The sequence below is a fragment of the Grampus griseus genome (genome assembly GCF_964374135.1).
Source record: "Grampus griseus genome assembly, chromosome: 3".
Taxonomy (NCBI): domain Eukaryota; kingdom Metazoa; phylum Chordata; class Mammalia; order Artiodactyla; family Delphinidae; genus Grampus; species Grampus griseus.
In genome coordinates this window covers 12,477,939-12,493,311 of record NC_139019.1, presented here as the reverse complement: position 1 = coordinate 12,493,311, position 15,373 = coordinate 12,477,939, and the positions used below count along the sequence as shown (strand labels likewise).

Genomic DNA, 15,373 nt, shown 5'->3' with positions numbered 1-15,373 from the left:
CTCACGTCCCCGCCTGCCTCGAGGCGGCCACCCGGGGATGGGGTATGGCGCGGTGCCCGCCAGGCGGGCAGTGGGAGCTTCCCAAACCCGCTCCCTCCCGACCCCAGCGCGCCCCGATCCCTCCTCGCGCATCCGCGTTCACTTCGCCGGCCCTGGCGGCCAGTCTCCCACACACCCCGGCCGGTGCCCGGACAGCGCGGGGACCCCAGGCCCAAGCCCCGCGGGGCTCGGGCGACAGGGCCCGGCCAGGGAGCCCGGGCTGCCCCGGGGCCTTCGGATCTCTGGGTGCGCCCGCCCCTCAGGCTCCCCGCGCGGTGCCCTCGGGCTTCGGGCCACGCGCCGCCCCCGGCCCGCTTCCCCATCAGCCTCGCGCCGCCGCCCCTCGGTCGACAAGGGGCACCGCGGCGAGTCCCACCCAGCGCCGCCGGGACGCGGCGGAGGCGGCGGCTCCGCGGCCTGTGCGTGCGCAGCGCCCCCCGCGGCCGCGCCGAGAGCAGGCGGCGGCGGAGGGAAAGAGGGAAGGAGGGCGCCGCCCGCCCGGCCCGGCCCCTTCCCCAGCCCGTCGCCCGCCCCCTGGCCGCCGGCGTTGTCCGCGCCTCCGCGCCCGCCCCTGATTTCCTCTGCGCCGCGGCGGCGGCGGCGGCGGCGGCGGCGGCGGCGGCGGCGGCGGCGCCTCGTGCGCGCGGTTATTTATTTCCGGGCCCCAGAGCGCTTATAATGGAGCCGCTGTCAGCGGAACCTTCTGCCGCCGCTGCCGCCGCCGCCGTCCCTCCTCTTTTTTTTCCCGACAGATCTTTGTTGTGTGGGAGGGCAGCAGGGATGGACTTGAGCTTGCGGATCTCCTGCTAGAGCAGCTGCGCTCGGAGAGGGCGCCGCAGCCGCGACGAGGAGCCGCCGCCGCCGCCCTGAGACCCGGCCGGTCCCGGCCTCAGTCCGCCCGCGCCCCCGCCCGGCCTGCTCGGCCCGCGCCTCCCGGCAGAGTCTCCTCCCGGCGGCAGATGTGTGTGGGGTCCGCCCACGGCGGGGACTATGGTGAAATTCCCGGCGCTCACGCACTACTGGCCCCTGATCCGGTTCCTGGTGCCCCTGGGCATCACCAACATAGCCATCGACTTCGGGGAGCAGGTAAGCCCCGGCCGCGCCCCGCACCCTGCGCCCTGCTCCCTCTGCCTTGGCCTTAGACGCCCGTGCGGCAGGGGATGGGGACAGAGGAGAGTCACCTGCTCCGAGTCTCTTTTTATCCTGGAACATTTGGTTGGGTTGACAGCTTGTCAATGACTTTCCAGCATTCCATTTCCCCCTCCCCCCAGTTCTTCCGCAGACTTCTCCAGCTCTCCCTGGAAAACGTTAAAAGACCGGAGGGTTTGGAGCTTCACTTACAGAAGGATTTTTAGTGCACAGGAGTATTATGTAATTTGTGATTATGTAAACATCTGGTTTGTAAGTAAATTGTAGTCTCTAATAGCTTGAGTGCTGGGGTTTTTATTTATCCCGAGTTTGCGGTGATGGGATCATGGGGAGAATTTTGTATTAGAAAGTGTCCAAGTTGATTTCCCAGGTACTTTTTTTTAAGCTCATGTATGGATTAGAGGCGTCCCATATGTGTCCTGATAAGCCGACCATTGGCCATCTCTAGTTTGGGTTTTTTTTTTTCCTTTCTTTCCGTCTTGCACCACTAGAGAAGGGGAGCACATTTTTGTTTGTTGTCTTCTCATCCTTGTTTCTTCTTCATGTTTTCCCCCATTTCTTTCCATGTGGCGTCATTGCAAATCGAGCGCTGCAGCCTCTCCAGCAGCGGGGCACTGGTACTCCGCACTTTGCCTGTGCGGCCCGTTTTCGCAGGCCTGCGGCGGGATGCAGTTGCATTTTTAAGGCCGGGAAGAGGATTGGGGGAAGAGGGCAGCAGCCTGTCACCTTGATGGGCAGGGGTCGGAACTGGCCCCAGCATGTGATTGAGCAGCTCCTGACGTTGTAGTACTCTTATTTCTTTTCCCTGAAGTCAAGAGACCTCAAAGGATGTTTGTATAGAAAAGGCACCTATCTTGATGCACCTTTAGTTTTCAAAAACCAAACAGTTTTTCGGAAGGGGGTTCATTTGACTCCTCCTTTTGATGAATATCTGCTTGCATTTGTCTCTCTGTGCTCAGAACTTTTGATTGATTGGAACTGTTTAGCTCCCAAATACTTAGCCCACCTTGTAAGCTACTTTTTAGTTCGAATTTTATTGCTGACAAGTGTTCACAATGTATTGCAGCATAGCCTCTGAAGACCTTTGTCTAGCTAGTAAGCCAATTTATTTCCTTCGATGAAATATTATATCTTTTCTGTTGCCACTTTGCTCTGCCAGCACCTCCCCAGGGTCCCCCAAGGGCTCCTCTGTTGCTCCACCGCCACCCCCACCCCCCAAAACCTTCCCTTTTTGCATAATTAACTGGTGACTTTGGGCATTTCCTCTAATCTTTGGAAAGGTTTTTAGGCCTGAATTTATTACACTGCACATTTTAGATGAGTCAAGTGCTGTGTATTCACTTCAACCTTTTACTGTTTTAAAGCTTATCTAATTGGAGCTGCCCCAAAGGTTGTCAGAAAGCCCAGGCTGCTCACCTGATCGCTTCTCCCTGAAATGTAGCAGTTGTGTGTGTGTGTGTGTGTGTGTGTGTGTGTGTGTGTGTATTATAGGGATAACTGGAAGAAATGACTATTCTTTGCCATAATTAAATGGCCTGAAACATACCACAGTATTGCCTCACATTTGCCTTGATTTAATGCAAGGTGATATAACTAAGGATTTGATTTGAGTGTAAAGAAAGGGATCTCCCTGAGGTCACAAAAGGGAAGTAGACATAAAAGACGACTACACAGGTGGTCTATCCTAGTGGGTCTAGTAATTCACACTCATCCTTGAGACGTTGCTAAGCTCCTTGTCATAGGTGACATAAGCAAAGTGCTGGAAGAGTTGTCTTGTTGCACCGAAGCAAGTTTTATCAGTAAGTGTCCTTTGAGGTCCTTATCCCTTAAGCACCAGTGTATTTATGAGCCTACACGCTGCCTGGTGGTAGAGATATTTTATCAGAGTTAGGGGTGGGGAGATGGAGGGAAGAAATTGATATGTTTCCAAAACCTTGCTTTGCCTTCCAGTATCAGATGATAATTTCGCAAAATGGGGCAGGGTGCAAAGAACAGAACTTACTTTTTCTTACTGTTAAACTGGAGGGAAAGAATTGCAATGTAAGCTAAAGAGTGACCTGGTCATAGGTGGGTCATGAATAAAAGAACATTTTACCCCAACTGCTTTGAGGCACAGTAAAGAGGAGGAACAGTGAACCTACTATATACAAATACGGGTCTACGGTAGACTTCTGGAAGTATGCAGCTCTTGATGTGGAGTCTTGTCATGTTCTATGGACAGATGGACACACGTAGGTTTCTACCGTTCTTCTTTCAGAGTGGGCAGGTGTATATTATACCTTGCTATGAGTGAACAATGATTCACATTTCAGTAATTTACTAATTCTAAAGTAGGTTAGGTGACATGGGAGTCCAAAGGTCAAAACAGTCCCTGGTTGACGGGTGTTCGAGATGATGAAGAAACCCCAAATTAAAAAATAAAATAGCTCATTAACTTTTAAGTCTCTAACTTGTCAAGAACAGAAGGATACTGAAATCATTGTAAATGTTCCCTAGATGAGGTTTTTTTTAATGATAATAAACATCTCAGTTTGTGGTTTCTGTCGGAAATGTGGACAGAACCTTTAAAATGAAAACCCAGCTATAGGCAAGATTCCACTGAAATTTGAATAAGCAGCACATGTGACTGTGTGAAGGCATTACACATTATCTCAGAGCTATTAGTGTCACGTGTGGGGCTGCTGTGAAGAAGCCTGTAACAGCCCGTCCAGGGCCTCCTCATGTTTTCCATGAACGTTATCCGTTATGTAGAGCTTTCCCTGTAATGTTATAGGCCAGTTAGGGAAGAAACCCAAATATTATGGAATATTTACTCTAATGAAATCTATCATCACATTTTTCAATTTTGATGGTGGTGGTAATTTGGGGGTGGAGGCAAGTGTTGAATTCTACACTGAAAAAAAGAAAAAAAAAAAGCTGTATGGAATAAAATGACCTGCTTTTTAATATTAAGCATAGGCACCATGGAAGAAATGAGAATACACCCTTATTGCAGAAACTAAAACAATGTTTGTAGAACCCTTTAGGTGTGTAGAACACTTGATGGTAGTTGCAGTATATGTGGAATTAGCATTTTATTTCTATTTTTACAGATTGAGAAGCAAAAGTATTCATTGCTTCCATTCATCGAGCACTTAGTATGTGCTTGTAACATCTCAGCACGTGTTATATATGAGGAAAGAATAAGAGGCCTAGGCATGTTAAAGCCCTTGTCCAAGTTCACATAGGCAGTGCAGGCCAGAGCCGGGGCTCCAGCCATATCCTCCTGGCCCTTAGCCACTCTGCTCTCTGCTTGCACACTGAGAGCCACCCCCAGCAGTTCTTAGACATTTAGAAGTAAGCTCTGGCTTTTCGGAGTTCCAGCCTTGGCTTAAATGTAATCTTAGCTGTCATAGTTTGAATTTTAAAGACTCAACAGATGTAAGCCAATCATAACGAGGCTTCTCAGAAAAGGGAGATTGTGACCAAGAGGGTCATGTAAGAAGGGCCAAATTATCCAGATAATTAATTAAATCAATGCTGTGTCTTATTTTGGCAAGGTTGGCATAGCCTTTGGTTAAAAGAGAGGAAAAAAGATAAGAAACAACTGACACTTCACAAAATTATTTAGAAATCACTTAGTCTTTATCATTAGAGCAATATAGATTGCTAAAGAAAGATGGAAGATATGAAGATACGTTGAAGAAATACAATGTATTTCTTCAGAAGGGTCTGCAAATGTCCATTTGATCTCACCATATTCAAAGGACTGTGATTTCTGTTTAAAATTAAACTTGGTACCTGAATTCCTTAAAAGCCAAGTTCACCAAATTATATAGAATAAATCAGTGATCTTTTTTTTATAAGGTACCTAATGACACTTAAAATGTTAAGGACAGCTCTTGTGAAGACTTGAAAGAGAAAAAGTTGAAGTTGTTCTCACTTTAGAAGAAATGTGTTCTGCTCAGTGCCAGGCAGTCTACTCTTTGACACTCACGAGATTGAGTTCTTTCAGGTAACCCTGAGTGAATCACTGAATTTGGTTGGGTCCAATATACTAGATCAAAGACCCAAGGGATTTATCTGTGAACGAAGAGTTTTGCATATGGATTGTTGATTACTAGAGTAAGATGTATAATAGGAATGTTTCATGTTTCCCCAGCCCTCCTTTCTAACTTAAGAAACCTAGAGTTAGGCTTCCACAGTATAAGAGGGTTTCAAGTTACTAACATCACAAAATGGGGGAAAAAAAAAGAGAGAGAGAGAAGCCCAGGAAAAGTAGCTTAATAAATGTTCTCCTCATCTACTAAGTAGAGAAATGCCCCCCACCTCACCCCCCTTTAAAGAAAGGTCTCCAGGAGGTACAGGAATTTTTTTTTTTTAAGTGAATGTTGTGCATGGCACTGGCCACTACTGGGCAGGGACTCGTCATCCAAGGTCACTAAGTGATGGAAGAGACCTCCCCAGGCAGAGCTTGCCCTAAGTAATAACAAAAGTGTCCATTGTATGTTCCACTTTCCAAAGTACTTACAGACAGAAAAGTAAATCCCAGGTTAAGTTTCTAAGTAACGGTCGGTGAGAGACTTTTTTCTCTTCCAATCTATTCTATATTAATGGACTAAATCTCAAAACAACATTTATTTTTTTCGAATTATTAAAGTAACATATACCATTTAAAGTTTGGTTACATATTAAAAAATGGAGGAAAAAAGTAAAAATACCTCTAATTTGACTCTGAAGAAAAAACCCCTTTAATGTTTTGGGTATCTCCTGCCAATTTTTTTTTTTTTTTTTACATAAATGAGGATATACATATGTGTGTATTTCACAGAACACAGAGGCATTTTTCCCATATCACTTAAAAGTATTTAACTGTGATTTTAAATAGCAGTATAATATGTGATTGCATGAGCATACAGTAATTTCCTTTGCTGTATATTCCCCTGTTGTTTAAATGCTGAGGTTTTTTGTTTGTTTTTTCCAACATAAAGTTTCAGTGAGCATCTCTGTGTAATAAGTAGATAATGTGTTTTCTCTGACTGCCTTGGGCTTTATGCCTAGCATAATTTGATGCCTGTTTCAGCTTCTCATTCATACATAGAAAATGAGGTCACTGGCAGTCCGTATTTAGTCAAGGACACCGTGACCTCCTTAGTCCAACTGATACTCACTTCTCCACTGTGTTTCCCAGTTTTCTTTAGATGTACATCTGTGTTTAAAGTACCTCTCTTTCACTGCACTTAGGTAAGTAGATTCTTTCTAGAGCCACAGAGGTATAATTCTGCGGTTTGTTTCTTTACTCATTTATTTATTGAGGTGGTTTGATGACCAGCCTAACTACTACTTTGTCAGAATACGTCTTCCCAAGCATCTCCTTCAAAAGATAATCAAATACTTCTTACGTCAAGACGATGTCTAAATCTCTTTCTAGTTATACATCTGATTCTTTAAAAGCAGTTTTAAAAGCGTACCAAGTAATATCGTTTATAGCATCATCTCACTTTTTTGATGTGACAAGCCCAGTTTTATATTAGTGGCCAGTAATTGGTTCCCATGTCTTGTTGCTGTGAAATAAATAAACCTCTTTAAACTTACACCAGAGTGACTTGGGTTGTATCTACATTTAAAAAATTAAATCCAGTGTTTTTTTAACACCTATGACTTTATTAGTTGATGTGGCAATGTCATAGAAATATAGAAAACCCTGTTTTATTGCAGAATTATCTAGATATGAGCTACCTCTGTGAGTGCATTTTCTTGATAACTGAAGCTTATCCTTTTTATTTTTTAAAGGTTTTTTTTTTTGATGCAGACAATTTTAAAGTCTTTCTTGAATTTGTTACAGTATTGCTTCTGTTTTCTCTTTTGGTTTTTTGGCCGCGAGGCATGTGGTATCTTAGCTCCCCAACCAGGGATTGAACCCGCACCCCCTGCACTGGAGGGCCAAATCTTAACCACTGGACCGCCAGGGAAGTCCCTGAAGCTCATCCTTTAAAATGCAAATCACTGGTTTTCTTTTTCTTTTTGTAGTACAAGAAATCTATATTGCACCTTTCTCTACCATATTAGACAAATACTATATGCAAAACTCAACGAGCATATTTTTGGTGGCGTGTGAAGGTTGTACTGGCAGTCAGCTGACAGGATATCCACTGACAGGTGATACTCAAAATACTTAGCAAAGAGTTTGGCACCGACCGAGAAAATAAAAATAATAATTAATAAAAATAGCTAATACATGTTGAATACTTGCTTTTTAATTTTCTGCTTTGGATCCGCTCTGGGCCCCCCAAACTAAAATCCATTAGAAATCCATGAAAAAATGAAGAACAAACAATTTTGGAGGTCTCCCTTGCGAAAAAAGTGTATACACTTTGTTAAACTAGCTCTCCTGCCCTGCCCTATTTTGGTTTCTGTTCTAGAGAGATTCTAGAGTCAATGTCAGGTAAGTGACCTTTGTATAAGGGAAGTGTTGCCAGATTTGACACAGGCCCTGCTCTCAAATCAGGTCCTATTTGAGAAAACATACATGAAACACTTTTGCAGTCAGACCATCACAGAGCGAGATGCCTGATTGCACACTGCAGTTTGTGATAACGTACGGCAGGGTACTCAGTACCTGCAGTAGCGCGGTGAGTCTGTGGTTGTGGCGATGAACAGTAAACCACATAGAGGCAGTTCTTATCTGGAGGTTGTCACCCCTGCCTCATTCTCTGTAAAGTCTCCTGTCCCCAAAGTGGATACCACCCGTCTGCAAAGATGAGAATAGAGTCACAGGATAGGGAAATTAGCAGACTTCATATCAAGCCATACAAACCCCAGGTTTGTTTCTGTTTTGTTTTAATTTTGCTATTTCTGTGGTTTGGGACTCTTTCAGTGGCTATGCCAAAAACGAAGTACCGCTCACCATGCTGAGAACAAATGAGCTTAAAATGACCAAGACTACAGTTAGTCAAGTGAAGACTTATACATCACAGCTTTCTGGTTCTATATGGCTGCTTCTCCATGCCAAAAATGTTTTCCAAGTCCACCTTGGCAAGGGAAAGAACTTAGTTATTTGTCAGGGCAAAGGTGGTATTTATTCTCCTAGATAATGAGTTATCAGAAAACAGCCTGGACAGCTGGTCCAGGAATGCCACGTGGTCCCAAGGGACAGATGGACCAGCTTCATTTCTTGTGGGAAGAGTACATTTTGGTCTAAGTTAGCTCACGGGCCCTAGCTGGCTTTTACATTATTTATGGGGTTTTGATATCACAAGATCAGCGAGGCTTTCCATGAGTCTGACACCCAGCACTGTTACAGGGTTGCCTTTCTGTAGATGGGTTTGTCAGTATGAATAGGCAGTCCGCTTACTAATGTGGGTCCACATCTCTGTCCCCAGCCTCAGGGCGGGGGGAGGGGCTGTGTGTATGGCTCCTTCTTCTCCAGCACAAGGAGGCAAGAGGCACCTCCAAGCCCACGTTCCCAGTGCACTTCCTGTACCTTGTCTGGGCACATCCCACCTGGCTGGGGACTGCGGCTGGCCGTGGGGACCTGTGACTTCAGGCTGGGAGGAAGTTAAAAGCAAAAGTGGGACTCCCTGGATAAGAACTTTCAAGGGAGACTAGAAAGGTGAGGCTGAGGCTCCTCAGGACATTCGGTTGGAATTAAATGGCTGAAAAGCTGAATGTTTTTAAAAGCAGATTAACGAGGCTTTCTAGGGAGAAAGCTGAGGCAAGAATGAGAGAGGGCAGAAGTTAGCTTTGTGGCCGTAATCCTCCCAGGATGTGAGAACTAAAAGTAGCTTATTTTGTGAGAGAGACAGAAAGGATTAGTTTGGGTCAGGAAGCTTTCCGGGTTGTGGTCCAGCAAGAGCATTTACATGGTGAAAGCTGGTCACTCCTGGTTGTTCTCTTAACTAAATAATAATGAGTCCACATCAGTAAGCTAGTCAGAATCCCTGCTCAGTTTTTTTAGAAATATAACATCAAGTCTAGGGAAGGTTTTGAGTCCCGGACTGTCGTTTTCTCATGTGCCCGTTGTCTTAGGTGTGGCTGCTTCGTGTTTTCAAAGCTGTCTTTGTAATGATAAGAAGTAGCTATGCTCTTACCGCTGCTCCATAAACAGCCCCGAGATCTGTTGGCCACTGGGTCATGCATTTCAGTACAGGGGAATGGTAGTGTGGAGAATCTAAAATAGCAGATTACAAAAAAGAAAAACAAATTGTCTGAGTGCTCTAAATGGTTTGGCAGGAAAGTTACTGCGCTGGGACACGGCGGTCTCCCACGATGTGTGGCCTAAACTTGACATTTTATAAAGACAGACAGCGCAGAGCAGAGTAACAAGTAACCACGCTTCATAAGAAAGAGGTAACTTTCACCTCTTCATGATCCTAGCCAAGACCAGCGCAGAAGCAACTGGAAAGACCCTTGCCACCAGCCCGATCCAAAATAGGAAGTGAAGGGTCTTTTCTCTGCTCCGGACTCACATTCAACTGTGGTTTTTCCTTGGGATGGGTTATGGTTCCCACCCCCTCCCTTTTCCGACACAGCGTTGCATCACCTGGAGCCCCACCTGAGGTCAGGGCGTACCTCCCCTCCTCCCACACTGAGGCCCACACCTTTATGTGCCAACACCACCTGGGCCTCACACCTATCAGGCTGCTTACCAAACCTGGGCAGTTCCCTGACACTGTTGGTAGTTAGTCCAAGTGTTTACCAGTCTTCCCCGGATGAACCAGTGTTTCAGCAGCGAGGAGAAAGGAGCTTGGACTGAGTTCCGAAGATCCACTAAAGGGCCTTAAGCTGTCGGTGGCAGCGCGCATCAGTAGCTGAGCTGCGGAACCACTTTTGTTTTTCTAAAATTCTTATTTACTCTAATTGCTTTTAGGTTTAATATGTCTTCTGTCAGGGGAGGAGGCTGGTGAACCTGTTTTTCTTTCCTTTTTAAAAATCACAGTATCGTTTACCTACAGTGAGGTACACAGATCTTACATGAACAGGTCCATGAGTTCTGACAAATGACAAATGCACACTGACATAACCCACACACCAGGCAAGATATGGAGGGTTTCCATCAGCCCAGAAGGTTTCTGGGGCCCCTCCCTCCGAGGCCACAGCTGTTCTGAGTGCTGTGGGAGCCTTTTTAATTGCCAAGACAAAGTGACACACATGCCTTTGGTCCCAGATAACTGAGTTCTCGGCCACTCACCGTTACTACAGTGCGTAGCGCTGCTACTCTTTCCTGTTGCAAACTATGGCTCAATGTTGTGGATTTAAGGCAGGTAGAAAACTTGACTTTCTGTGTAAAATAACTTTTCCCCTTATTTTGTACGATTTGGTGTTTTTAGTTCTTCAGTTGATATACATCCTTCAGTTATATGGACTGCTGATCATTTTGATTTTCAGACATGCTTAAAAATTAAAGGCTGCTTCATATCGTAAAATGTAAAGCTAGCATCATAAAATGAAATGTGGTACGTACATACTACGGGCTATTTATTCAGCCTTAAAAAGGGAATGAAATTTTGATGTATGCTACAACATAGATGAACCTTGAGGACATTATGCTAAGTGAAATAAGCCAGACACAGAAGGACATGCTTTTGTGTATGTGGAAGTATGCTTCCACTTATATGAGGTACCTTAAGTAGTCTAAGTCATGGAGACAGAAAGTGGAATAGCAGCTACCAGGGTTTACGGTGGGGGAGAAATGGGAGTTATTGGGGTTTTTTTGTTTTTTTTTTTTGCGGTACGCGTGTCTCTCACTGCTGTGGCCTCTCCCGTTGCGGAGCACAGGCTCCGGACGCGCAGGCTCAGCGGCCATGGGTCACGGGCCCAGCCGCTCCGTGGCATGTGGGATCTTCCCGGACCGGGGCACGAACCCGTGTCCCCTGCATCGGCAGGCGGACTCTCAACCACTGCACCACCAGGGAAGCCCTGAACTGTATACTTTAAATGGTTAAAATAATAAATTTTATGTTATGCATAGTTTATCAACATTTTAAAAATTTTCATTAACTTCATAAGCTACTCAGAAAGCTGGTGGCTTTTGAAGAGGATCTCTCTTTAAAAAAATTTTTGTTAATTTTATTCTGGTTATAGTCATTGTATAAAGAAGAAAAATAAATTAAAGTATCAAGAAGCAAATGAGGATATATAGCATTATGTCTAGGCCCACGACCTAGAGCTATTGCTATTTATTATTTTAGTGCATGTCTTTCCCATCTCTTTTCTATCCATGTATTTTCAAACAAAATTGTAACCTCTTTCCACTTTAATCACAGGAAGTTTCCCTCGATTTTAAGTACTCATCTCAAATATGATTAGTGGCATTCTTTCACAAGGACACACCATAATTTACTTAACAATACTCTGTAGCTAGGCGTTCAGTTTTTCCTGTTTCGTTCTATTACAAATAGTGCTCTGAAACATTTTTGTTCAGAGATCTTTGCTTCTGATTATTTCTTTGGGTTAACACTAGAAATACTTGTGCACGTGCGCACCTTTTCACGCCTTCCACTGTGTGCGACACCACATGGCTGTAGAAAGTTGTTCCAGTCTCCCCTGCAGGCGCCTGTTGAATGTGGCCCCGGCCCGCAGTGGACATTCCCAACCAGGATGCCATTTTACTGTCCAGTGAGTTCTGCCCCCGGAAACTGCGTTCTAGTTCTTTCAAAGCCACGTGGTACTGAACTCCTTCAAATGATTTCTTTTATTAAAAGCATTTTTTAAAATGCTGAGACATCAATTCCATTTTTCATCATGTCATACTTTTAAACTCTTTCAGGACTTTCATTCTTTTCAGTAAGCACATTTTGGACCGAATACGTACTCCACTTGGGACTGGGCAGAAGCACAGGAAGGAAAAGGAGTGAGTGGGTTTTACTCATACATCTGGGGGGATATCTGTCCCTGCAGGTTTCACGGCAGAGAAAAGTGCTTTTTTTTGATGAGTTCAGTGATGCTCAAGAAGTTTGCGTCCCCAAACTTCCTGGGTGAACTCGTGGGAGAGGAGGAAAAAATTAACCAACCTTCCAAGGTGCCAGGTCCTGCCTGAGGCTCCTGGCATGTACGGTAGGGTCGTCACCTTCCCCACTTTAAAGATGAGCAGATTGAACAGCTGTGCCGGGTCGTTCAGTCTCTCTGCAGAGCAGCCAGTCTTCTCTGACCAATAGTTCACGCTTAGGGTCTCAGAGGAGAGTATTTGGAGTTGACTGTTCTAGGGAAATGTGGAGCTAGTGATATTTAGGGGAAATAGAACAGAAAGTGTTCTTCTCTCTTTTCTACCACTCTGCCCCTGGGTTCTTCAGTTTAAACTGGTCTTCTTGCTATTTAGAGCCCTCCTTGGAGAAAAGCAGCAGAGCAAACAGAGAGGGGAAATAGTTCATGCTTATTGAGAGAGGCCCTGAGTCCCTGTGGCTTGTCTGTAGTTTCTAGTAGTGCTGCAAGCTGACTACAACATGGTTGAGAGGAAGAATGTCCACTCCTGATAGGCCCCCCTGGACTTGACCTCCTCCATCCTGCACCCACTGGCTCTATGACCTTGAGCAAAGAACTCGACTTCTGGGGGCTTCAGCTTTCCGAGCTGTTAAACAGGTATAAAGGGTTTCTGTACCTTCTTCTGGAAGGGCAGACCACACAGAGACTAGACACAGAAGAGCTTTGAAAAGTCTGAAGTGCTGCCCCTATGTAAAGCAGTATTACTAAGACTTTGAGCCACGCATGCAGCCGCTACACCTGTTTATTGTCACTCATCCTTGACTAGAGCCGACTGACTGTTCTTGCTGTGTATTGAATCCGTGACTCGCGTTAAGGAGACTTGCTAAACCAGAGCCAGCTGGGTTAGGGGCGAGCAGGGGCAGAAGCGTGCTGGAGGACAGATGCTGGAAACACTTGGATTTTACATGTGTGTCAGCAATACTTTCGCTGGGTTTTTTGTTTTGTTTTGTTTTTTCCTACTTTGGGGAAAAGATGTTTAAGGCTGGATTTGCTCAGTAGTGGGTTTTTTGTTGTTGTTGTTGTTTTGATTGTTTGGTCGGTTTTAGTTGAATTACTAGGATTTAGGTAACATGCACTTTTTGAAATGATAGGTTAAATTTCATTTTCTCTTTATCATAGGCTGCTGTTTGACACAAATTTGGGGGAGGGTAGCTACATGTACCACTGGCCCCTTCTCTAATCTAGACATACAAATGGGACCAAGCCTTTTTCAAATTTGTTGACAATTATGGCAGTAAAACACCAAGGTGTTTGAAACAAATTATGGGGGCTGCTTAATGAGCTGAAAGTTGTAACCCTCTTTCTCAGGTGCTTACTATACTGTTTTGGAGTGTTTTCCCTATTAAATGGAGAATAGTTTCACTATTAATGGAGAATATGGAATGCAGGGGGCAAGAGTATCTTCATGAATGTGTTCATTCAACAGATGTTTCTTGAACACCTACAGCGTGGCAGGTCCAGTGCTAGTCACTAAAGAGGAACAGGAAAAAGGACTGACTTTTAGCTGTGCAGCGATGAATCTAGAAGGGCAAACAGACAGGCAGGCACCTGCCAAAGAATGTGCTCAGGTCTGAGATGGGGGAAGAATACGGTGTTTATCCCAGGATCCTATAACCCATCCTAAGGGTCAGGGAAGCTTTGGTTCCAGCTGAGACCTGAGATCAGATCAAGAGAGTGGCGTATCTGCTATTCTGGAAAGCAAGAGAGTTCCAGGTGGAAAATGGCAGACGCTCACTGTGAGTGGGCCAGTACCCCATCAGTCAGGGTAAGGAGTTTGGCCTTGATCATTAGGCCACTGGGGAATGCTGAAGGGTTCTCAGCGGGGGTGTGATGTGCTTGGATTTGCATATTCGAAAGATAACTTTGGTTTCCGTGTGGCTAATGAATTAGAGGGAGGTGAGAGCAGAGGTGGGGAAACCAATTAAGAGGCTCTTGTGGCCACCACCAGCGAGCTGCAGGAGGCCTAGAGTAGGGCTGGGGGCGAGGAGGGAGCACTAAAAGAGAAAAGCTGTCTAGAATCAAATGGACTTGGCCACCGGGAGAGGATGCAGCTGACAGTGATGTTACCCAACTTTAAAAGACCTGGTTTGGAGTGAGCTGGTGAAGAGAATGAGTTCCATTTCAGTCACGGTAATGCGTTAATAGATCTAGTGAGATGTTTTACATTGCTTGCCTGAGAGAGAATACACATTATGCATAACCGTGGGAACAACAAGAAATGCTTAGTATCTGGATAGCACTGCTGCTCTGTTTCTCTCTTCTTGCCCTCCTCTCCAAGGGGCCACTGCATTACATTATCCGGAATGGGAGCTCTTTGCATTTTCACCTAAATGCAAATACTATGAATATTCATTTTTTCCCTCAAGCTTTAAAAATGCTTTATTATAATACAGTCAGTGCTCAGCCATTTGCTTTAATGCAATAGTGATTGGAAAATTCAAAATACTTCAGAATATTTGGCATTGGACTACATTAGGACTCTGGGGGAAGCAAGTTTATCCTCATCATCATTGTGCTGTGCTTAGGATAATATTACAGTTTAGACCAGGGCCTGGTGACAGCAGAGATGTCATCTGGAATTAAATTTGATGAGGCTCCTTGGTTTTGCTCCCTCTCTCTGTATATTAAATGTTTACTGTGTAAACAGCAGGGAGTGGACCAACCTTAGAGGGGTCTTTTTATGGCTTTATGTTTGTGTGTTTGTATTTTGGTGTTGTCTACAGCTTACAGCCTGGTTGTAATTCATAAAATCATTTAGAATACATTTTGCTGTAGAAATAATATTATAAATTGTGGTTAGGTTTCCAGGCCACTTGACCAAAGTTACATTACCCCTAATGTTATTAAAATATTATCTATTTGCAACAAGCAGCAGTAGAAAACCATTATGTTAGAATACTAGTCATTGGAAAAAGCAGTAATGTTGAAAAATACCATTTGTCCTAATTACCTGTATGAACAGTTGGCTTAATAACAGCGTAGGGAAGGTGCTGGCACGTGGGAGGGGAGGAGGTTGGTGCCACGGGCCTTCGAAACTGGGTGAATTTAAAATCAAAATGTCTTCTCGAGCCACGTGCCTCATTGGCTGTGACTGTGGTCATTTGAGAACACATAAATGGGAGTGTCCAACAGTCCTCGGAGGATGAATTGACAAGACTTGGAAGAGAGATGGGTGGATGTGAAACAGAACCCCTGGGGTGGAATTAACAGGTGAGACTGGGCAGAT

The 15,373-nt window shown here is 44.9% G+C and overlaps 1 protein-coding gene across 1 annotated transcript in view; it reads left to right on the top strand.

Annotated features, from left to right (window-relative positions):
- The first annotated feature begins 731 nt into the window (after positions 1 to 731).
- Positions 732 to 15,373, top strand: part of ANKH (ANKH inorganic pyrophosphate transport regulator) — a 142,328-nt gene continuing 127,686 nt past the window's right edge. Inside the window, exon 1 of the mRNA XM_082652475.1 lies at positions 732 to 1,125. Within this exon, the coding sequence (XP_082508601.1) occupies positions 1,030 to 1,125 (96 nt within the window). The 5' untranslated portion in view covers positions 732 to 1,029. The remainder of the gene's footprint in view (positions 1,126 to 15,373) is intronic.